Source organism: Heliangelus exortis, chromosome 1, assembly GCF_036169615.1.
Source record: "Heliangelus exortis chromosome 1, bHelExo1.hap1, whole genome shotgun sequence".
In the NCBI taxonomy this organism is placed as follows: Eukaryota; Metazoa; Chordata; class Aves; order Apodiformes; family Trochilidae; genus Heliangelus; species Heliangelus exortis.
The window spans coordinates 119108518-119133588 of NC_092422.1; the positions used below are offsets into that span (position 1 = coordinate 119108518).

At 42.4% G+C, this 25071-nt stretch overlaps 1 protein-coding gene across 1 annotated transcript; it reads left to right on the forward strand.

Annotated features, from left to right (window-relative positions):
• The first annotated feature begins 110 nt into the window (after positions 1 to 110).
• On the forward strand, positions 111 to 23083 carry YBX3 (Y-box binding protein 3). The gene is made up of 9 exons (XM_071761721.1): positions 111 to 578; positions 4111 to 4174; positions 5983 to 6016; positions 10911 to 11000; positions 11682 to 11804; positions 17088 to 17182; positions 21197 to 21368; positions 22025 to 22125; positions 22538 to 23083. Exons 1-8 carry the CDS (start codon positions 296 to 298, stop codon positions 22088 to 22090), a joined length of 927 nt encoding a protein of 308 aa, XP_071617822.1. The 5' UTR covers positions 111 to 295; the 3' UTR covers positions 22091 to 22125; positions 22538 to 23083.
• Positions 23084 to 25071: the final 1988 nt, after the last annotated feature.

Consider the following 25071-nt stretch of genomic DNA (forward strand, 5'->3'; position numbering starts at 1 on the left):
CAGTACTCCCCACACCCGGGTGCCGTGCCGCGTCGTTTCACGTCACGCAGCCCTACGCCAGGGGAGCCCCCGCCGTCGCCGCTCCCCGGCGCCACCCGCGCCCCGCCGGCGCGGCCCCTTTAAATGCTAATGAGGCGGCGGGAGCTGCCGGCGCCGGCCCCCGCTGACTGTGTTAAAACTTCGGCGGGGCCATTTTGGGGGCAGTAAGACCCAGCGTGCGCCCCAGGGATCGGGATCGCCGCTGCCGAGCACCCGCCCGTCCCCTCCTCACCGCCCGTCCCAACCGCCAGGCACCATGAGCGAGGCGGCGGATACCGGCACCGCCAGCTCGGCAGCTGCTCCGGCCACGGCCACCGCCACCGCAACAGCTGCCGCCGCTGCTGCTGCTCCCCCGGCCGGGGTCTCCGCGCCGCCGTCGCCCACTGGCCCGGACGCGAAGCCCAAGAGCACCGTCGGTGCCGCCACGCCGGGCGCGGCTGTCGGCGAGACCGGCGCCGGTGCAGCTGCCGCTGCTGCCACCACCGCTACCACCACGACCGCTACGACCGCCGCGGCCGAGACGGAGAAGAAAGTGTTGGGTGAGTGTCTGGGACCCGCTCCCAACTTCTACGGGACCGGGGCACCTGCTGCGCCAGCGGAGCTTTGGGGGCGGGGGTGTCGGCTAGCACATGGCCGCCGCCCGGAGCCCATCCCGCCTCTCCCCCACCCCCCCGCTGCTATGAGTCAGACTGCGCTTCAGGGAGGCAGCCGGGCGTCCTCCTCCTTGCTCGGCCCGGGGAAGCCGGGCGGTGCCTGGCCGGGACGCCAACTCGAGTTTGGTTGGAGGGAGCACCTGTGCGCATCGGTGGCGATCGCTTCCCCGACCGACTCCGATTCGCGGTCCCGGGCACTTCCCCGGAGCCAGGCGGGAGCAGTAAGTGGTGTGCAGCTATCTTGACGGACCTCTTATCTTCTGCCCCCCACCCCGTGCCCTGCAGGGGTGCCTTCCCTCGGAAGGGGATTGCTAATGAACCCCGTGTGCTTGTCCAGTCCCGTCTCGTCCGTCCCCGCCCCCTTAAGGTCTTTGCACAACTTTTTTATCTGTAAAAAAAAAAAAAAAAACAAGCAAAAAAACCCCCAAGTCCCCCCAAAACAAACAAAAACAACCCCGAAACACACAGCTTTAAATATGCCTCTAGGATTAGTTGCTTTTTAATTTATTTTTTTATTTTTAATTTCTGTTTTGTCTCGCTGCTCAAGCCCAGGGCATAGCTAGTGTTTCTTTATTGTGATTCAACAGGATCAACCTGTTAAACTCCAGTTTGCAGTGGAAATAAGTATTTGCCGGTTAGAACGGCGTAATTTTAAAGAGGTTATTAAAGGTGAAGCTGAAGCTGATCACCGGGGCAGTGTCCTGAACTTCACTAAGTGGCAGATAGGAGAGCCTGTTATTGCATTTGTCTGGAGCTGAAGTAGGAATGATTTTAGCAAAACAGAAGTTGACAGTAGACTTCATGTGGTTTTCTCCTGCTTTATTATCTGATTGGTCAGTAATCGGTCAAGGCACATCCATATCTGTTGGTACATCTGGCTGCTTCTTGCCTTAACATGGCTTGTTTCATTCTTGGTAATGTTGTTGCCTCATTTACCTCTGGCTATCGCTTGAAGAGGGGCGAAAAAGTGCAAACACAAGTGCATTTCCTGGTCTGTGGTGTTGGTTTTGCATGCTGGCCTTATTGCTTGGCAAGTTTTTTAGTATTTGGGAGCAAAATTATCGTTGGTAATGCTAATTGAAGATGTACTTGTGTCCAGGTCCACCTCAAATGTCTCTGTTAATGGTCTTTAATTATGTTCACTTAAGTCTCTGCTTTACAAATATACCATTAGAAGCAAGGTCTGATGCTTGCCCAGGGCATCCTAATGTTTGACTTCTAGGAATAAGGATGAAGGTTAGTCAACCTTCTTTTCTCTCTTGATCACAGGAAGCTTTGGTTTCCCATGTAAAAACTAACGAAAGTGCTGTTTTGGCATAGGTAGAGTGGCTGATGATTGTGTCCTCTGATAGAATCTTGTAGAATTATTTAAGTTTTCACTTGCTGGTGGGTTTCAATCATCACATCAGCTGCCTTCTCTGACTGTCAGTTAAACAGGTTGTGGTTTCTGCAGGGATTATCCTCCTTGACTGATGTCCATGCTATGACAGTGCAGGCTTAGTAGTGGCTGCACCATGGCCACGTGGATGTTCAGTGTGTTTGGTGTCATGCTATTGTGTCTGATGTTCTTTCCCCCAAGGTAATGCTTAGGGGAGACTTGTGTGGGTAGGGAATGGTATTTCCCCAGTACACTTCAGTACACTCAGGGTTTTTTCAGGCTTCCTAGGCTTTTAGCTGGTTTGCTAATCTCATTGAAATAGGACAAGAGATTCAATAGCTATTTTGTAGGGGAGGGAAAGGACAATGGTGGAGGAATTAGTATTAGCCTTGTTTTTAAAGCAGGCTAAAACCTTCATGTGCCATTGGCACCTGTTAATGTGCTTCTCACACCCGTTCTTCTTCCTCTACCTGTGTTGATTTCTCTTAGTGCAGTAGCCTCTTGAATGTAGCCAGTGCCTTTGTAGTAGAAACATGTCTCTAATTAGTGATGTCTCCACAAAGCTAAATCTAAACCACAGCTATAAAGGGTTGATGCTGAAAACTTATTATCACTGAATCAGTGTTAGGCAGTGACACCTGGGTTTCATCTCTGTGAGCAAGAAGTCTTGAGTGGGTGCTGTACTAGGTAGAGAGCCCTTTCCTTGAGTAACTCAGTCTTAACACTGACTTGCTTCTAAATAAACATTTTCTGCTAAAAATGCATTAAAGAAGACTAAAAGCCATCACTTCTAAAGGTGCAGTGAGAAGAGGCCTGTTATTTCAGTAACAGCAACATTACATTGGACCGCTATCAGCAAACATTCCTACATTAGCTCTGTGTTCCAAGGGGGGAAAGAGGTTGCTCTTTTTACACGCCCCTCTGACAAATAAGAACGACAAGACTGCATGAGACTGAAGGTGTGGCTAGTTCTATCATCTCCTACTGGATGTTAAGGGACAAATGCATGTTGAGGCAGTGATTTGTAGTGTGGTGTTCTTGCCTCTAGCAGGCTGCCTTGGAGTGTCTCTAGATTGTATTCTTTTTGATTGCCTCTTGGCCTTCCCCTGGCTTCCCAAACATATGTAAGGTCTTTAACAAGCAGTCATCTGTAGGGGACTAGCCCCTTTTCAAATAAGTACTATAGTTTGCTTAGATAGTTGTGGTTTTGCTGTGTCCTAAGTAATGTAGTTAAGCCTGGAGCCCAAATTTCTCCTTTTCCTACAAGTTAGAAAAGTGTAAGTTTGTGGTCTCCACCCAGTTGCTGAAAGGGAAGGAGAGGTTCTACCTCCATCCCTGTTGAGTTCCTCCCACACATTCCGATACGTTGGAGGAACAGGTTTTGCCAGATCCTATGAGACATTGTAGTAGGGCTCCTCACTAAAATGCTGGGTTTTTTTGTGTTGTGTCAGATAGGAGCTTCCTAGAAGACTTGGAACATAAAGTTGGTCAGTTTGTAGCTGGTTTCTGGTTAGTGTGGTATTGATAGCACAAGAAGGAGCTTGTCTGAAATAAGGGGTTGCTGCCTTTCCACTTGAGAGAGCTGTGTGGTGCTTGACGCTGCTTCCTCGGATACTTCTGGTTTCCAGAGAAAATGGGGAGGGTAAGTCTTGAGTGAAAAGTAGGGATTTTTAATCACCTTCATTCAGCTGTGTTTCATGACTAGCTGATAAGCTAAAGTGACCTGATGAATGGCTGTGAGATTTTTCAGCTTTGAGGCTTATTTCTAGGATAAGAAGTAAAAGAGAAGGGATGGATAGCCAATTCTAAAAATAGAGCAGGATTTCATTCTAGATGCTGTGGGGTAAACTTGTGGCTGAAGAACTTCAGGTTAAACCACTGCTTCCTGATACTAGTACAAGCAAAAGTGGAGGTACTCTTTGAGTGGTAAGGGAACAGAATAGGTCTGGCTGGACTTCATGTGCAACTATAAAATTATTTTTTGTAACATTCTTGTACTTTCTGTGTTCTAAAGTAAATTCTTCAACTTTTTCTTTCTAGCCACCAAAGTTCTTGGCACAGTGAAGTGGTTCAATGTCAGAAATGGATATGGCTTTATCAACAGGTATGTTTAAATTATGATATTAATATTTGCACTGTACTAAGACACATGGTACAGATAATATGCCATGCATTAATAACTGGAACAGAGACCAGAGAACCTGACTACAGGTTCATGTAACTGATAAAAAGATTTGGAAAGGCATTCCATAAGATCAAATACCATCTCGGGGGATTTCCCTCTCATGCCCTCTCCCCTTTCCATCTGAGGTTGTGTGTATGGGGAGAAAACAAACAGTGAAATGCTACAGTCTTGTTCTGTTACTTATGTTTACTCATGCTAAACTTATAATGAGATATGTTATTTCATGACTGCCTGTTTTGTTTGTTTGGGGTTGTTTTTTTCTTTTTTTTTTTTGTTTGTTTTGCTTTGGGTTTTTTGTTTTGTTTGTGGGTTTTCTTTTGGTTTTTTGTTTCAAATGTGGAAGTAAGTTTGGAGAAGGAGGGGAAAAGCTTTTAAATAAAAAATTAAAGTGTTAACTGATTGGTCAAAATACTGAAATACATATTGAGACTGATAATCACCTGACTGAAGATATTCCAGGCCTGGGTTAAGAGAAATTGGTTTCTTGCATCTTTTTTATTCTCCTGCTAATATGAGCAAACTTCTAAGTGGAATTGATAAGCCAAGTAGCTGTAAGTGATACTGATCCTGCTGCAATTTAGGTGTACAAGACCCACACTTAAAAGTTACTAGAAGAAACTCTGGCTTTTAAAGCTTGGATATCTGGGAGTTGAGTGGCTTAAATGTCTTGTGTACTTTGTGAAACACAAAGCTCCTCTATGGTGGCTTCTTGTCTTGCAAAAGATATACCTGGCAAGTTTATTTTTGTTTAAGAGTCCTTCAGCTGTTTCACAGCAGATAGATCTGGGTAGGTTGGACACTATAGATACAGGCAGAAGGGTCCCCCATTTCATGGATCAGATCACCAGTTCTGGTACAGTATTAATCTTAGCCCCTAGAGATTGCTATCCAGTGTAAGCAGAAGAAAAGCTTGAATGAGGAAGTGCTCTTAGTCTTTCATAGCAGTTGATATAAGAGCATTCAGCTGGATACGGTGTAATAACTTTTCAGCTTTTTTCCTAAACTAAAGTTTGTTACTTCAGTCCATCGAAACAAGTTTTGGATTCTGAATTATTTATGGAACCTCTCTAACCTACCTCTTCCCTCTGCAGAGAGAATTGAGTGAATGTTTCAGGTTCTAGGCTCTTACTGTTGCATGGGAACACAGAATGAAGGTCTCAGACTTGTCTCCATATTTTGCATGCAGAACTCTGAGCTGGCTGGCCTTAGCCAGGCGGCCTCATGTTTATGTCTGGATCTCCCTTCAATGGATTCTCCTAACACTTCTTCTGCATGGTTGCTTTGAGTTTCACTGAAAGGAGAGCCCTGTTAACAGCTGTGGCCAGTTCTGTTGATAGTCTTACTTGACCTCTGGGATAACAGCTCAAGTTGCAGCCCCTGTGGAAGTTTGTTGTTTTTTTTTTTTTTCTTTTTTGGAGGGGGAGTGGAATGGTGAAAGGCAAGCAGTCCAGTCAATAACTCTGCCCCGTGTCAAAACAAAAGACTGAATGTTTGCCAGAAGATTACAGAGAACCTCCCCCTGTCCCCTCACCCTTCTGAAGAAAGGTGGGGAGTCCTCTCTGCTGTCACATATGACCCTGGAAATGCAGAACAGGGTCTTGGTACACTTAGAGAATCCAGGGGATGTACTAGAGGCTGGGGGAAGAAGGGTTTCACTTGTGAAGTCAAGGTTTTCTATTTAAGTCTCTTAGTCTGAGTTCTTACGACTTCTTACTTTCTTTTCACAGAAATGATACCAAAGAAGATGTGTTTGTTCATCAGGTAAGACAGAAGTAATTGTACCTAGAGATGTGCATTATGATAGGTTTCTGATGCAACTCCCTGAAACAGCCATGCAACCTTGTCTGTGTCTTTCTTTAGAATATTTGCTACAAATACCTTGACAGTATGTTGAAATTCTCAGGGAGGAATACTAGGGTATGTTTTCCCTCTCTCTTTAGTTATAACTGAAGGAGTAGGTTTTACACCCATTCTTGCTTCTGTCTGCTCTGATTTGAACACTAAAGGGTTTTTTTTTGAGGTTTTTGGTGTGATACAGTTGTCCTTCCTGGGGGAGATGACTCCTGATTTGGTAAATATCTTGCTACTTGTTTTCTGTCCTCTATCCTCTACTTCCTCATGCTCCTTGTGTCTTCTGCTTCTCTCTACTCTCTTTATTTGCAGGTCTGTTCTCTCTGCACTCCCTGGTATTGGAGAGAAAGTGATCTAGTCTGGCTCTTGACCAGCCTGGGTTGCCATCAGCTGTTACTGCATGAGGCATCTATCTGGTCTTAGGAAGAAGAGGAGGAGGAGGAGGGTGGCGAGGGCTGTGTGCCAAGTGTGCCCAAGCAGAGAGGTTGTGCAGCTGCTTGTCATTGTTCAACTTTCCTTGAACTGTCAATTGGCTTTTCTTAGTTTATATTGTGACTTTCTGGTCTAAAAGGAAGACAGATATTGCTGTCTTCATGCTAATATAAACTGAATAGTTAGTTGGCTTGGTCTGGTTCTGTATGATCTGAGACTTGACCAGAAAATGAAATACTGCCCCTGGATCTTCCATATGAAATGTCAGAAGGCCCATGTGATCCTTAAAAGCATAAGTTTTTTTCTGTGGCATAAGTGGCAGTATTTTCATGAAATAGAACCAGGAAGCATGCACGTAGTCACTGAGAATAAATGCATATGTAGTTGTGTTAAACATGCTGGGCAATGTGGAGAGTTAGTTTTAGTGGCTTTGTTATTTAATAGCTTGTGATAAATGTTTCTCTGGGCTAAGGGGTGTAAGACAGATTTATATGAAAAGGGATGAGGATGGAGGGGAATAGGTCTCATGCCTGTAATGAGTGACAATGATGTCAGGAAGTTGTGCAGTAAACATTCCCAGTTCAGCTGGTGGAGAGAGCAAGAGCTCTCGGTGCATGTACCAAATTCAAATGGTTGCTCTCCCGCCTTAATGACTGCGTGCTGTGTACATGCTGAACCAGATGCTGCATCTGCAGCTCCATGTGGGAGTGTGTCCAGAGAAAGGTGGGAAGAATTCTGCTCACAGAAAACATGTTCTGGATAAGCAGCACTTTAAAACCGCCTTGAAGACAAACAAGGTCACCTTGAAGGCAACAAACAAGGTGGCCTTGAGACCTGTGAGAAGATACCCTGGAAAGTGGTTGTTGTACTGGTAGCAGATAAGCAGAGTAACACTGAGTTGGGAAAGCTGCCTCTGGAGACCCTAGTCTTATCTAGTATTGTCTGTGCTGAATTTCTTTCCTCCATCTGTGAAGAAGGTTATTCATCTAAATGTAAACTGGAGGGGTTGGGGGACGGAATTTACATCCTATCTCCTGTGAATGAAAACCTCTCTTGGAGTGAGCTCTGAGCAAAACTAGCTTGATGTTTTGGACACACCACACCAGCAAGCTTGCATCTGATGAGACCTCTTGGTGTGCTGTGCATGGCAGAGCACATACTCCCAGCTCTGCCCTGGGTTGGCTGCAGCCCTCTGTTCCTTTAGCTCTTCCATCCCGAGCAGTTCCTCCGTGTGACAGTGCTGGCTGCAGCAGCTCCGGCCTGAGCGCTTGGCTCGGCAGGGCCGGCGGATGGGGCCCGCCCAGCAAAGGAGGCAAATCTGTGGCGTAAGCAAACATCCTGCTGCGAGCTCCCTCTCCGGTTCTGCCCCTCCTCCCCCCCCCTCTTGTCCCGGGAGGGGCTGGATTACATGCCTAATCCCATCAGAATAAGGCTGACCTAGTTGAATAGATGCAGCCTCCTCCCTGACTCCCCGGCAGGCATCCGCAGCGGGGAGGGAACAGGCCGATCTCATGATTGGAATGGGGGTTAACGCTCAGTGTCTGGCTATTGGATGCTATTTATAAACCTAGTACAGATTAAAATGCTTTTCTCTTTAGGCCATGCATGGCTTGCTCGTGAGTTAACCCTTTGTCTTGTGGGAGACTCGAGCAGTGTTTTGGGGAGGGGCATTTCTTCACCTGCTTGGTCTGATTTGCATGCTTGCCCGGTCTGTTTGTGCAAGGTGCCATGTAGGGCACTGTGTCAGATAGAGATGGTGTGAGCAGTGGAGATCGATCTGCCTTAGGTGGGTGGAGTGTGTCTAGAAGGGAGGACAGGCCACTATTAAAAGTGTCAGTAGCCAGAGAAATCTGGTTCAGTTAGGCATAGTTTGACTCAACAAGCAATAAGGAGGAGTTAATCTCTGCTGCACGGGCCTGTCTTCATGTATTCATTGTGCAATAGCCTGGGATGCACCAGTAACTGCTGTAATAAATTTTGGGTATTGCTTTGACAAGGCTGGAAATGCACGTGATGCCATGCTACCATGAGAATAGGGAAAGAACTCTTCCAAATAAAATACTGAACTAGCTCTGAAGACTTACAGCTGTCTGTTCATTGGTGTCCCCTTGGGAAAGGAAAGCCTCTGTCTTAATTGTTGAGTGCTGCCTGTGTTAACACAAAACATCTGTCTTCTGAATTAATGAAGATGGAGCCTGCAGAATGCCCATGAACACTAGTGGGGGGAATAGTGCTCTCTCTTCTCCAGATTCACAGAGTAAAAGTTTTTTCAGTAAACTTAGAGTTTAGGCTTGTTAGAGGCTTATTTCAGCAATGTTTACCTGCAGCTGAAGCATTAAGTAGTAAAGCCTCATAGCTTGTGCTCTGAATTTTAGGATATACTCAAAATTGTTCCTGGCTGCCTTCATAAAACAAAACTTAGCCTACTGTGTGGCAGCCTCTACCTCTTACTGGCAAGTTATTCAATTGCAAATCTGAATTTAGATGTTTCTGTCATAAAGCTGGAATAGAACATACAGAATCGTGTGGAAGTCGCCCTTCTTGAAGGATGCTTGAGCAGCTTGATTAATCTTAAAAGTACAACCTCTGCTGAATATATATCTAGTAGTCCTTCCTTCCTCTCCACTTACAAGGAAAGGGAAGGAGTTTGAAATGCAGCTTGTTGATACATCTGTCATATGTAGTAGTGCATAAGTCTTAGCAGTTTCAGTCAGTTGTTTCAGTACAAGTGCTGGTGAAGTAATTAAAGCCTTTATTAATCTTTAGTGAAGATAATGATGTTAGTGTTATTACATGGCATTTATGGAAAAGATGGCAGATAGCACTTCCAGCTGATTTTAGAAATGGGACAATTACACTGATGGGTCAGCAGAAAGCAAACAAAGCTGTCTCAGCTGATGGTGGAAGTCTCTGCTTTGTAAAGTAATTCCCAAAAGAATTCACTTGAGCAGCTCATTCTTTATCAAAAAACCCACCAAACAAAACCAACCAAGCAAACAAAAACCCAAACAAATAACAAACCAACAACTCTTGGGTTGTTTTTGCTTTGGTAGCAGTAATACTCCCGCATTCTTCCCTAAGATGTTCAGGGATGCTGAAGGTTACAGGTGAGGGTGTGACTAAATTTTGGTCTAAAAGGACATGCTGGCCTATTGTCTGAAACACAAGGGGGATCATATTCAGCAACAATGACCAGTTTGGGAAAAGTATTCTCAAGCTTAGCTTTATCCTGATCGGAACGTTTCCTTCAGTGAGAAATATTTTTTTGGCTATTATTGGCTGAATGAATATAGTAGCCACACAGTTAACAACTCATCTTTCATTCTGCCTGTTTTTTTCTTTGGTATGTGGAAAGATATGATAACTCTTGTTTTCTGTTTCTGCACTGCATCCCATTTCCTCAGACAGATTTGTGGCCTGTATTTGTGAGTGTCTCTACTGGATCTGCACCTGCCTCCTCCATGCTAACAAAAGATGCCCATGCTGGGAAACAAAGTTGAATTGGTCTTTAAGAACTTCAGGAAAAAGCGTCTTGCTAGATTGGCTCACACCATATGTGTGCTTTGGTTTTGTTTAGGTTTTTTCTCCTCTGGCCTCTTCCAGTTTGAGCCCTTACCCAATGAACAGATAGTGAGCTTGTCTTGCTTTGGTAGTGTCCTACAAAAATCCCATAGAGTGAAAGCTATCTGTAGTTTACAGGTTTAAAATTGTTCCACAAGGTTTGAGGGTGTTCCTAAGAGTGTGAGGATATTTTCAACTGGATTTGATCCAAAGCTATGTTTATAGTATTCTGGGGTTTCTGTCTAGGAGAAAGAAAGTCTGTGATTGTTCTAGTACTGTTCCTGTGTTCTGCAGGGTCTTGCCTAGTTTTCGGGGTTCTCCCTTCAAGGGCTTAGACAAAGTGCTTATTTATGTTACAGCAGAGTTAATCTTTAGTAGCTATGAGTTGTCATGCCAGTAACCTTATAGTTAATGCCATTTTCTACAAAAATGCTCATGATCTTCAGTTCTCTGTAGGTCTACAGGTCTCCTAATAATCAAGAAGGCATAGGTCATACTGCTTGGTACAGCTTGCAGAAGTGGAAACACTCAGTGTTCATGTAGAACTGTGGATGTACAGTGGGCAGATCCTGGGGCCACACTTGATTCATAAACTTGGAAGTATTGAGAAAGGAGTAAACCTTGATCGAGTGTATGAGGGCCTTTGGAATAACGGATACTTCTATGTATTCGAAATACCTCGGTGTGGCAATTGATCTGCTGTAGAGTTGGGGTTGTAGCAGAAGCATACTGTCCTTTGCTCATCTACAGTGCTATGAATGTGTAAAACAGTAAGATAAATATATTTCATCTCTGTCTTCTTTCTTTAAAGACGGCAATAAAGAAAAACAACCCACGGAAATACCTGCGCAGTGTTGGTGATGGAGAGACTGTAGAATTTGATGTGGTTGAAGGAGAGAAGGTGAGAGATTACGGAGACTTGGGGGTGTTTTCCTACAGGGTCATCACTCTTGTGGGAGTAACACAAACCATAGCTGTGCATCTGGTGTTTTTTTTCCAGTGTGTTAATCTCTGGGGTGGGTGGCATTCATGCAGCTTTTCTGGGGAAGTTATTTTTAAAAATGCTTTGTGAAGAAGTGTTTTTAGATATGTATCAAAATTCTAAAAACGTCCTAGTTCTCCTAGAAATCGTAATTTTTACTTAGTAGAGTATTTGAAGCTTGCAGTCTGCCCAGTAATAATTAACTGAAGCATATATTGCCCAAATAATTTGTCCTGGAGTCTGGTAGCTTAACTGTACAAGCTTTCAAGTTCTTTGTACTTACACTTTCTCAAACACCTTTTAAGTTTCCTTAACTTTCTAAGAAAAAAAAAAAAAAAAGATCTGTCTTTTGTTGGCTTTTTGTTTTTTATATTTAATCAGTTAATTGCTGAGCTCAATCTGGCTGATAGGATTTTAACTCAAGATCATAATAACTCTTGGTTATTAGGTTAAAGATAACAAACTTGCTTTTGCATTGAGTGAGAGGAAGGAATCCCTGTAGTTTGGAACTGATGCAATAAAAAATTCTATCCTGTTTTCTCTTTATCTGTTTGTTTTTTGTTCTCTTGCCACCATTTCTTACTTTCATTTGGCTTTTAGGGTGCAGAAGCAGCTAATGTCACTGGTCCAGATGGAGTCCCTGTGGAAGGCAGCCGCTATGCTGCAGACCGGCGCCGCTATCGACGTGGCTACTTTGGCCGACGCCGTGGACCTCCTCGAAGTGTAAGTTTAATGTCTTTAGTGGTGGTCATCCTACTTCATCATCAGTCTTCCAGCCCTCTCGTGAGAGGGAACTACAGGTCAGCACTGGCATCTGATCAGTTATCAGTGCTTAACTAAGCTGTGAGGCTTCTTCAGTAACATTTTGGGTTCCTCCAGCACATGTTTGATGTTGATACTGATATTTTCAATCACTGGATGTCAGGCCTTCCTTTGCATGCCTTTCTAGGATGTGCTAGAAGCATGGTTTTGGGTGTAGAAGGTATCTCTTTCAAGAGTAAACACAAATTATTGAAACACCTAAGTAGTTCACAATGCCACTTACCTGAAGCACAGGGAAGTATTTATATTGCCTTAAGTAATATAACCAGAATTCAAAAGTGTTACTTGTAAAACTGAATTTGGGTTGTCATGTTTGCATGACATGGTAGTAGTTTGACGAACTAGTTGAAACCTCCATGCATCATCCCTTCATAATCCTCTGCCCATAGTAAAGGTAATGCTTTTTTTGTCTTTAAACTAACTATGCCCCACTGTTCATAACATCTACAAATCTTCATAAGCAGCTTCACTGCAAGTTTCAGCAGTGGGGGAAGTAAGTATGGGATAAATGGCTGTAGCTCTAGCAGTTGCTACTCCTGTTTGCATTGTCCTTGTGCTAAATTGGTACCTGGAGCACCCCAAAAAATCTGGAAAATACTCCAGGATTGATTAACTTTTCTTTAATAGTTGAGTCTGTGATCATCACTTGCAGAAATGTACAAATGAATCAGTATGGTGGCCCTGGTGGAAATCTCTGCCCAAGCACCATAACTCCCCTCTCTTTTTGTTCTACATAGTTGACAACATGGGAGCAAACAAAACAAATGTTGTCAAATCTTTCCCTAAGATCTAGCTGTTTATGCTGTCACAAGGTCTTTAATCCTGCGGGACACCACTAAGCTGTAAAAATGTGAAAGGTGTTCTTTCTTAGTCCTTTGGAGACAGCTAGAAGTTGGTGCTGGTAATTGATGACTTATTACTATGTCTTGTTTTTGTGGAGATTCTGCAGCTTTAGCTTTCATGCCAAGTGGCAAAGAACTACATGGTTTTGTTCAGATTTTTGATGTTTCCAGTCTTACCTGTTAGCTTATCAACCAGTTACATCCTGGTATTGATTCTGTCTCCTTTTGCTTTCCTGACATGAAGATCTCCCTCATTTGTGATAACTGGGAGTGAATGCTTTAATTGGTGCTGTTGGTGTTTAAATGAGCAGACATATCGAGACTTACACGACCAGTGTAATGTTGATTATGCCTGCTCAGCTTTCTACTTGTGGCTGTGGTCCCTTGTGTTCTGTACTATTCTGAGTTGCAGCCAGTTGTGGTGGGCCTCCTGACCCACTCACCTGTTAGCTGCCTGAGCAATTGGAAGCTGCACCTTGCAGGGACTGTCTCTCGAGTTGTCTTAGCACGCAAGTCAGTAAAACCACTCCAACTTGGCCAGATATTTTTGTCATCCCCTGTGTTCTTGCTTTGATAGGGCAGTTTAGAGTAGAGTGAATCTTCACCTGAAACTACTAGTGTTTTCTTTTGGAGATTTTTCACTTGCACAGTTAACACATTCTTAAGCTTGGAACTCCGTGTCTCCTCTATCTGAAAACATGCTTCTTTTCAATATCCTTTTCCTTTAACAAGATCCCCTCTGTCATCTTCCATTCTCTTTTTTTTTTTGTGAAAGGGGAAGAAAGGTGATAATGTTTGAGCCACAGCAGTATGTATACACTATTCTGTAGGATTCTATTCAATTAAAGGTTGTGCAAGGTATTTCTGAGACAAGTTTGAATTGCTGATGGTATGGCACTCATGAGCTGTTTTTTCTGAAAGGATATTTACTTAGCTGCAAGCAGCTGTTGCTGCACACCTGAAGGAAAATGTTTGTGTGCCTTGCTATGCTTGGAGATCTACTAGGCTGCAGAGGTGAATGTTTTTCCTAGAGTTCAGCTCTCCACATCATTAATCCTGTATTTACAGGGTGGGAGGGAATACTTAACAAAACTGTTTTATCTGTTGAGGTGACTTTAGATATGGTGGCCTTGCAGATTTCAGGAACTTGTAATTGATGTTGCTTAGCAACTCCAACCTTCCAGCACAGCAGGAGTTGATTTCTCCTTCCTTACTAGCATGGATCATGGATTTAGGCAAACTAAAGATGTTTTTTTGCCTTTGTTTGCCATGCTATATCAAAATGCACCTATACTCTGTGTGTGCACAGACTAGTGGGTCTGTTTTTCAACACAGTGTCAATCTCTCAAGGTTGAAGAGAGACGTAAGGAATCTGAGGCATTTAAGCAGCTCCAGTGGAACTGCTTCTAGATGGTATGGAGAGTTCTGTGGAAAGTACTTGTTCATATCAGAAATTTCTTAATTGTATCCACTACAAGAAAGAAGCTGTGCTTTTTGCTAAAATGTGACAACAAAGACATGGAGTGTAGCTGTAATGAGAACTTAAGAACAGACAATGAATCATGAAATAACCTTGAGAAAAGATGGTATCCTTATGTACATACTGTGTGCATTACAAGAGAAAAAGCCTCTCTATCAGTGAGTTGGAAAACAAGTGAAACAGTTTGAGAGCTGCTTTGTAGACCTGCACTATTTCTTGTAGAGAGGAGATCTGAAAAGATGAATTGTATTGTACAAAAGCTAGAGACTGATCTGAAGAGTTGTAAGAACACCATACTTGTGTGATGAGCACTAGGTGATTCTGCTTTGGTGGGAGAGTTGTACTAGATGATCTCTAGAGGTTCCTTACAACTCTGACAGTTCTGTGACTGTCAGAAGAAGAAATTAAGGGAAGCAAGTGGGTAAGAAGCTAATTGTGGTTAAAGCTCACGTTCTGTTTCTAGTCAAACTGCATCTGTTTCAGTGACTTCTGATGGCATGGTTTTATTCTGGAGCAGTGATTCACTTCTGGTCAATAGACGTAGATCAGTTGACAGTGATACTAATGTAACTTGTTGATTGAATTTTTGTGGTGCTATAGAAGATGCAGAAAATTATCAGGGCTTCAGGGCTAAGCAATTCAATTGCTTTGGTATCTTGTTTTCAACTTGTTAAAGCCAAACCCATTTAAAATACTGACATAGCAACATTCAGTTCAAGATGAATAGGAAAATGTTTGTGTTGCTCTGGAGTAATGCTTCATCAAGTTTAGTCACTCTGTCACTACAGGAGATGCAGTCTCTTGTCTAAGATTCCAGTGCAGCCCTCTGTAGGGAGGAGTGGACTTTGCCTGTGCCATTAAAAACATGTTGAAATCTAACACTACCTTTTAAAGAGCTGTGCAGGTGGTGCTGATTGTCAAGCTTCAGCTGATAAAAAAAAAAAAAAAAAAAAAAGAAAAAAAAAAAGTGTGTGCCCTTCCCTACAATTGGGTTGGTTGATGCTTTGCTAGTGGGACAACACATTGTCCCTCAGACAGAACCTCCTAGGCCTTCGTGGTTCTGTATTTCTGGTGCTGCAGTTCTAGAACTGATCGCTCATTCTGTGTGTGCTAGCTCAGAAATGCCAAGAAAGAGAAGTGATGATTATGCTGAAACGTGTTTAGAATTGCTTTACTTTTGCATTCTCTCTTCCCTTCAAATCTTGTTTTTCTCCTGTGCCTGAGCTCTGCCAGTCCTCATGTAAGGAAGAGTGAGACCAGGAGCAGTGTGGGTCCTTGGTTCACACAAAGCAAATCCCAAGACCTCCGTATCACTTGCCACACACAAAATTGGTGGTGCCATTTCTGACCTTACTGTCTGAAGCACTTCTCACCAGCCATCACAGGTCTATAAAGCTGTAAAGTTACATAGTACAAAGCATATCGATACAAACAGGACAGATGAGTGTAAGTAATATACTGCTGCTGCAAACTCAGATGTGTATTCTTCCTTCTGGGTTCTGAGTTTCTTAAATACTTCTCAACCATTATCAAATGCTACTTATTATTACTGTCTAACTAGCAGGAGTTCCAGTGAGAGAACTTAATGTTATTTAAGATTGTGGATTTTTATATTGAATTTGCATGTCCCTCTGCTCACCTCAGCAGCTGACCCTGTCATATTGTTAAGAATATCTGGAATAGCTATTCCTAGGTACAGCATGTGAAATATTCCACTTGTCTTTAGGCCATGTGTCCATGCCTTTTGGAAACTTGGGAAGCTACAAAGAGTGCTTGAAATTATTAATGCATTTGGAGGATATTGTACTGTGGTGACAGAAGAAGATAGTCCAGTTTGATCACTGAGGTTAACTTAATTTTGTGAGATTTCCTGTTACAACCTACAGTGCTCCAGTCTTTCCAAGAGTTTATCATCATGTTACCCTAGCTAAAGAAAAGTTCACTGCCCATGCAGTCACCTGAGATAGCTAGTTAAAATACAATAAAATGTGATGGTAGTAGTAAAATTAGCTGTGTGGCATTGGAAGGACCCCTGTCAAATTAATATAGACTACTGGAGGCCAGCAGGAAGCAATACCTTTTGTTTCCTGCTAGATGAGATCCAGAAGATTTAGAAATGTAAGTCCATGTCTTGTTCAATTTCTTCTTTTAAATGGTAGAATAGTATGATGGGAATAGTTAATAATATAACTTTTTATAAAACAGACATTACTGGTAGATGGCATTTAAAAGACAGAAGAAAGAAACAACAAAGAAAAAACCAAACTGAAAGGTAGCTAGCTATAGGGGAAAGATAAGCACTCTGGAAGTTTGAAAATGTTGTGTAGAAAAACTGTACTACATTATGTCAGATACTTTTCTGTCTTTAAATTTCATAATGCTTTTGTGGGAGTTCTCTGTGTAATGGGACTTCGTGTAGAATGAAGCCGGTGGTTTCTGGCAAGTTTCAGTGTGGTGTGTTTCAGTTAACCTTCCAAATTCAGAAGTGTCATCATCAACAGCTGCCTCTCTAAAACATGTTTGCCTCTCACAATGCAGTGTGATATCTTGAAATGCATATTTATGTGCTTCAGAGAACCATCAAGCACTGCCTTTGGCAGACAGGGAAGGTGGCATTGTCGGGTAGCTTTAGTCTGTTTTTGTGAGAAAGAAGGGCATCATTATTGGCTCTTACTCTGTCCTACTCTTACCTTTGCCCAAATTAAAGCTTTCTGAGTATGTTTCTTTTTACCTGATATGCTGGTGTTAGTGTACTAATACACTGTTTTTGAACTTGTGTTCAGATCGTTGGGCTTTGTAGTTAATGTGGTGTCCATGAAATAAGATAGCACTTCACCTTTGACTCTTTTCTTTTGGTTGTAGGGTGCTGAGGGAGAAATCAAGGATGGGGTCACAGAAGGAGGACAACTTAATCAACAAGTCCATAGGAATCCTACCTATCGTCCCCGCTATCGCAGGTTTGTACTGTATTCCTGGCATTCCCCGTATTCCCTGGCATTAATACACATGCAAGTTGTAGGGAGAGTGAGAAATGTTTTAATTACTAGGAGAGAGGTGAGCCAGAGGAGTAAGGAAACAACTGTAGAAATTGCTAATGTGCTTATATATTACTTAGATCTAGGAATAGGTCAAGAAGGGACGAAGAATTTTTTTGTACCCTGTTGTTCCTCACAACTAAGCAATATACTGAAGGGAGATGGAAGGTCCACATCTTCCCAGCTGAACTGTTATGCTTTCCTCAGCAAGTAATGACTCCAAGTCCTACTTGATCTGGAACAGCTAGGTCTACCATCTGGAGGGGAAGTGTGTGTTTTGTAACTTTTCTTCTGGACTGCAGACAGTAGTTTGCAGTTCAACACTGGACTAGTAGCTATATGTCCTGTAGGTCACTCAGGCTTGGTTATTTGCACTGGTGCTGCTTGTAGGTAGAGGAAAGCCTGTTTTTCAGTAAAAGCTAAAGTAGTGTTCTGTCTCTTACAGACCATTAGATAATATGGCAGCATCAGAGTTCCCTTGTAGTATCTTGTTATAGTGGAGGGCATTGCTGTGAGTCAGGATTTGATTTTAGGTTCCTTGAGGGCTTCTAGGATTGTGATAGGAGGTGATAAAGATCTTGGGGAGCTTCCAGAATAGCAAGATGAAAAATCATCAAAATAATTCAAGGGGAAAAATGTTTGAGGAGTGGCAGTGACTGGGAACTCTGAGGCTGGAAGAAGGAACAAATGAAAATCGGTTATAGAGGCACTAAGACTAATGAGCAGTGTGGAAAAAGATGGATGAAACTGTTCTTGCATTTACTTCTGATCAGAATACATACTATGAGGAGCTCTCAAATGGAAGAAGTGGAAGACATGCTGAAAAACAAAGGATGTTCTTAGAACCATAGACCAGCTTAGGTTGGAAGGGACATAAATAATTCACCTCATTGAACCCTTTCATGGGAAAGGGAACCTAGATGAGATAATCTAGCAGTGTTCAATCACATCTTGAAAACATTCAGAGATGAGGACTTTACCACATTCCTGGGGAGGTTATTCCAGGAAATGATTGTTCTCCCTGTAAATCTTCCTTACACCAAAACAAACCCTCTCCTGGTGCAACTTGTACTTCTTGCCCCTTGTCTACTCAGTGTGGCTTCTTATGAGAGAGCCTTTATCCTTAGCTGCCTTTTAAGTGCTGGACTACTGTGAGGTTTATCCCCCTTCAGGATTTCTCTTCTCCAGGGAGCAAAGATCTAACTCCCTCTGTCGTTCCTCATAGGTTCTCCAGCCCTTTGATCATCATTGCCCTCCTTTAAACTGTATCCAGGCTGTCTGCTTCACACTTGAAATGTGGGGACCAGGACTGGACACAGTACTCCACATCTGGCCTAATAAGGGGATGTTTGCCTACTTCTCTCTCCTAGTAATGCCCCTGTGGATGCAGCCCAGGATCTGGTTTGCCTTTGCTGCAGTGGTGTTCCTCTGACTCGATGGCCAGATTGCTGACTCAGGATGTTATGCATGCCTCAGATTGTTGGAGCTTTTTGCCACGGGATTTTGGTGGTAGTAGGAGCTTGGGGAAGACTGGTGTAGAAGAGAAAACCATTGTGATATCTGTTGACAGAGTTTACCTGGTTTGGGAAATCCCCAGTGTGGAAAACAATTGGAAGCTGGGAGGCTATTTGGGAAATAGGTTTCCTTGTTCTTATTTTTTCCCTTGGGGTCCACAGAACTGGGAATGGACACTCAGAGACCTAGTAGGCTGTTTTTAGTAAAGGTCCCTTGGGGTTCATATGAACACAGATGCTGTGGAATTGCTGAGTCATCTGTATTACTCATCCCTTAAAGTGACCTGTGTAGGATTGTTTTCTTCATTTTCCAGCCTTAGTTCTTACATGATCATTCCAACTTCCAGCCTCTACGTTGATGTAACAGTTCTATGGCTCAGGAATTTGGTGCAGTTAAAAATATCAGTGTGAAATACTCAACCTCTGACTGTCACACCTTTTGAGATGTTGCCTCACTTTTTAAAAATTGAATTCCTTTAAGTGGAAAAGCTCATTCACATACTTGGCTTCTTGTGACTTGTTTTATCTCGGAGAATGAGTAACAGGTTAGATAAAACACTGGATTACTTTCACTAGTGTTCTTCATGAAGCATTTTGGATTCTTTTGTCAAAGACCTGAATTGTAAGTCTGCCATTCGCTCACTTGCTCCTCTTCATCTTGTCCTTGTGTTGACTAGGTTATGAGGTCAGGCTTCAGCACTAAATTTAGAGAGAGAAACTATAAAATGGATGTAATCCTACTTTTCTATATGCATGTTTGTTTAGAAATAAGTAGTAAAAGTAGAAGAGCAACAAGAAGCTGAATTTCATAGAAATTACAAGGTTGTCCCTAGCTGTAATGACAACCTGTTCTATGCAAAATAGACTTAATTGCTTTCTGGATGCTGGGTGTAGAATCACAACCCTCCCACTTCTGCTCTCTGCTTTTCTGTCTGTGAATATTTGTGTTTAAAGTTGGGTGCGTTATCTAGGATTGTGGGAACAGGGGCAATAGCAATTCTTCTGCTTGTAAGGATTTTAGCTGAATAAATTTTATTTACTCTGAAAGTCTTATCATTAGGCAGTCAGGAATAGCACCACACCAAGTACAGTGGGGCACCTGAGATATTGCATGTCATGGTTGAATCACAAGGTAATTTGCCCATAGCTAATGGGAATTTATGCATTTTTCTTGTAAGAGGTGTAATGTAACCTAAGTGCAGAATTCTTCTGTTACCAGGTAGGTATTGATTGCATTTATGTACACTAAATCCAGTACACTAGTGCTTCAGAAAAGCTGAATCTTTTGGGACTATAGGTACCTGTGGATTAGATAAGCCATCTAATGGGAATTAGCCAAAAATTATGACAATCATTGCCCACTGTATTTTCTCAGTTCATAAATGTACTTTGTTTATATGGGAAATGGGATGAAATGCTCTTGCATACATCAGGAATACTGACTTGATAGCTTACAGAAAGAATATCTTAAGGTGGAAGGGATTTAGGGGGCTCATAGATTCCAACTCCCTGTTCTTTGCAGGGCTACCTAAAAACTTAACTATGTGACTAAGAGTGTCTAGACACTCCTTAAACTCTGACAGGGTTGGTGCCATGACAGCTTCCCTGGAGATCCCATTCTAGGGGCCAACCACCCTCTCAGTGAAGAACCTTTGCCTGATGTTCCATCTCAACTTCACCTGGTGCAGCTTGATTCCATTTCCTCAGGTGCTGTTGCTGTTGTCCAGAGAGAGGAGATCAGTACTTCTTCACTGCCTACCTTGAGGAAGCTGTAGCTGTAGACAGTAGCATGTATCCACATATTTGGGATGTGGCCATATACTGGAGCATCAAACCAAAATCCTCCATCTTTTGAATAAGCAATCTTGGAGATCACCCTGTGTCATTAGCATGTTATTGTGAATAAGGTCCAACTTGTCTGAGTGAGATACATTTTCCTCTTAAATGGACAAGAGGGGCAACAAAGAAGGAAGATCCAGGGATGGTTCACAGGTGGAATTTCAGTTCCCAGGGACCACACCATTAATTATTAATAGGCCTGGACAGGTATGTAGCTAGTCCAAGGCTAACTTGGCAAAGTCAGCTTGTGTTACCACTACTGGCTTCTTTTTTGCTTTTTTTTTTTTTCCCTCCTAGTCTGCAATCCAAATGGGGTTAACTGCCTCTTATTGTAGGACAGACAGTAGAATATACTGATGTAGCTTCATCAGCGAAGAGATTCCCAGCTTGCTTGCCTGATCCACTTAAACAGATCTTTCCTTTCCAACTATATGGGAGCCAAGCTCCAGCTGGATGGTTGTCTAACATTCAAAATTGTTACAGGTGGTACTTGGTTAGAGAGGTTTTTTTCCCTGAGCGAATATTACGGTATTTTAACCTTCTTGGGATCCTGTCATATTTAACACGTACATCTCCTCTTCAGAGGGCCCTCACGTCCACGCCCTGCCCCAGTGGCAGGAGAGGCTGAAAACAAGGAGAACCATCACGAGGTCAGTGCCATGGGTCAGCAGCCGCTTCGCCGTGGCTACAGGCGTCCGTACAACTACCGGCGTCGGCCTCGTCCACCCAATGCTCCAGCTCAGGATGGAAAAGAGGTAAGTGTGTTCTTGGCAAAATGTGGCAGGGGTGGCATTTTGATGGGGTGAGTGGTTAAGACCGTCCTGTGGGAGTTCTAACAGCAGTATTGTTGGGTGTGCTGGAGGAGTCTGGCCAACACCAAAATGCTGCCTGTGGAAGGCAGCTGGTTTCGTTGTTCCTTGTGAACTTCTGCGAGTCACTTACCTTAAATGGAATCCAGTTTGCTTCTGGGTAGTTCTTAGTTGAGGTCTGACTGTAACATGTTACTGAAGTGGAGAGAAACAGTTGTGTTTTCAAGCTTTCTCAAATCTTCAGTCTGTATTGAGTATAAGAAATGGATTTGAAAGCTCCAGATTTATTTTAAAAATTTTTTTTAAACTGCTTGAATAAGGTGATTTCAGGGAATTTTTTGCAAACATAGGTTTTTTTGTTTTGTTTTATTTTTTTATTTTAATGAGGAGAGACTTTTTCATTCTACATCTACTTGAGGTTGTCCCCTGACCAAATCTGGTGTTTAATACTTAAACTTTGGTGTATTTCCTGTAGTTAATATTTTCTGGGGATTCATCTTCCATGATTATTTTAAAACCTGGGTTATGCTGGCCCTACCACTGAACAGGGGAAGGGTCTGGAGCTCAGTCTTCGCCAATAATAAAGGTTTATTGTGTCTCAGACAAAGGTGACTGAAACACCTACTGAAAATCCTGCTCCAGTGACCGAGCAGAGTGGTGCTGAGTAATGTCCAGCTCCCCAGGCAACTTTACCATCCCTCAGGTAAGGAGTATGGGAGTATCCTGCTCTCCAACTGAAACAGCATTGTGTATACTTCTAGGACTTGGACTCTGTCCACGTCCCCTTATGTATGGCTAGATATTTCTGAAAAATGCTGAGTGTTGTAAAGGCAAACCAAGGAACCGCTTGCTGCTTTTTCTTCTTTCTCTCCTCCAACTCTGAGCCTGTATGCAAATTTTGTTAGTCTGATTTTTGAGGAAGATCCACAGATGTAAGTAATATTTTGCTTTAGGAAGATACTGTACTCAGTTTTCAGATAGAATAAATCAGTATGCTTATTGTGTCTGTTACTGTGAGAACTCCTCATCTGATGTCCCACATTTTTCTTGAACAGGAAAGTAAAACTTAAACAGCTCTTTTTTTTTTTTTCCCCCAAATTTTACTCTTTTAACAGGTGTCCTAAAATACAACTCACAAGTAACACCAAAGAAACAGTCAAGCAATAAATTGTCAGCAGTGATGATGAAAACAAAGATTTGAAACATCGGAACTTACAAGAAAAAAAATTACCAGCAGCTGAGATCCAAGGAACGCCTACAAGATACACACGTTAAGAGAGTGAGATTCAGAGAGAGCAACCTCCCCAGTTTCAACAGCAACTGTGGGGTTTTGGTTTTTTTCTTTTTTTTAAATTTCACTATTCCATTAGTATTGAATTTTTCAATTTTTTCTTTTGGTATCAAACTGAAAAGGGAAAAAAAAAACCCAACAGAAGAACTGAAATTGAAATAAAATATTTTTTTTTTTATTGGATGCTGGTGCTAAACCTCCCAGGTGTGATGAGTTTGGATAATTTTTTTTTTTTTTTTTTTTGTGCCAGTCCTGTTCACTGCAGGACATGGGGAGGAGAAACTTCTGCTTTCCTTGGTAAGATCTATTTGAAAATGCAGCATGGGTGACGTTCCTCACAAATAAAAGTGATTTCAAGTACAAAAAAAAATTCCATTTTAGTGTTTGTTCTTGTTTACCTTTAAAATACATTATTTTCGTTTTGCTCCTTCAGCATTTGTATGTGAAAATGAGAGCTGCTTCTCCAGTATGTGTTTTTGTTTTTTTTCCCTATCCATGCTGGATGATACATATGTAAGGACATGGTTAGATTAGGTGAATCTACTTCAACCTAAAACAACTTCTGCAGAAAAAAAATAGCACAACAGAGCTATAACCTGTACTGCCCTGTGCTGGGTTTTTTTGTTGCCATCCTGTGGCAGGAGTTTGGGGGATTTGGTGTGCATTACTGGGGTGTTACTGTCCCTATCTGTTTGCTAGGCTTTTCTGTTCTGTCAACAGCAGAATCTGAGCATTGAGACTTTGCTTCAAAAGAAAGTGGGCTTAGTAACTGCCCCTTCGTTCAAGCTTCTGTTCCAAAAGTGGCAGTACATTTTATTGACCTCTTACCTTTTCCTTACTTGAAACCAATACCTCTTTATACCTCTGCCATCTTGTGTTAATGAGAAAAGTACTTAACTGCCTTACTAATTTTTGTGTATTTGTAATGCTCCTCACTAAAACTTGGATGCCTTGCAAGTGTTATCAGTCTGTTTCCAGCTGCTGAATATGGGTGTGTTTCTTCAGCTATCTTGTATCCTTCATTCTGTAGTCCAGCATTTCTCGCGTTCATGTCTTGCTGCTACCCAAGCTGTAGATAGTGTATTTATTTCCTTAAAATGTCTCTTTTCTTGGCTGTGCAGTCTTCACACAGCCTTTACTGAATTCCACTCCATGTAAACCCCTTTGGTCTGGAGCAGCACTGTACTGATTTAATCCTACATGTGTATAGTTAGAGTGATTCTTGGCAGGTATTCGGGCTCCTTTATTTTCCCTGTTCTTGCACTCTTACTAAAATTTATGTGAGTTCCTCTGGAGACATGGTTTCTCATGTTTTTCCTGAGGAAATGAGAAGTAGAGGGATCTTCTGAGCACTTTGCTTCCAGCTTCTGAAAGGGTGAGGGATGGCCCTTACGCCCTGTTGCTTTTGCCTTCTTTGGGGAGAGGTTTAGTGATGCACAAGTTTCAGTGCCCACAGCTGCCTGCACTGGGGCTTTCCTGCTTGTTTTTGCAGTAAATTAGGAACTGCTGATGAGATGGGAAGGGGAATACTTCTGTTTCCTTGAGTAGCTGTGTTCCCTGCAAGCTCATGTAGAGTCACCTGCCACTGCAGCACTAGGCTACTGATCCAGCAGTTCCAACAGCACTTTAATTCAAGGATTGTTGCAAGACTGAGATTTTGCAGTGAGTCAGGTAAAATGGGAAAGATGTTGAGATAGACATGGTGGTTTTCTATTGTCTTTGGAAAATGAAGAATATGGCTGTTTTGAAATGGAACAAAATTTGATGGGGTGAGGAAAACAGTAGAGCACACGCCTTTTACAAATTCTTAAGCAAGATAATCCTTAGTAGAATGCAGTTTTGTTCAGAACTAAATTTATTTCAGGCAGATTGGGGCAAAGTTGGGAGTTTGAATTCACTGTAAAGTTATAAGGCATTAATAAATACTGAAACATTACTGCAAAATACTTGAACTGCTTTCAGTTGTTTCAAAGCAAGTGTATTTTCTTAAAGTGATATTTGACAGGCTGGATAAATTTTTTTTAATCTTTGCAAAAATGTGGGTTAGATTTGAATCAGTTTAACAAATTACTAGCTAGTTACATCTATGAAAAGAGAAATTGAGGGACAGATGCAAGTGGTGTTTTAGTCTCTTTCTTTTTCCTGTTATTTCAGTCCCACCTTTGTGGTAATAAGAATATTTGCATAGAACAGAAGCTTGTGACTGACAGCCCCCTTCACCCCTGAATTCCTTCTTAGGAAAATAGAGGTGCAAGTCTAAAACATGTACTAAAATTGTTTGAGATGTATTAGGCTGGGCTTATATTATTCCCTTACTAGGCCACTTGTCTTCTTGTTAGCTGAAGAAACTACCTGGTG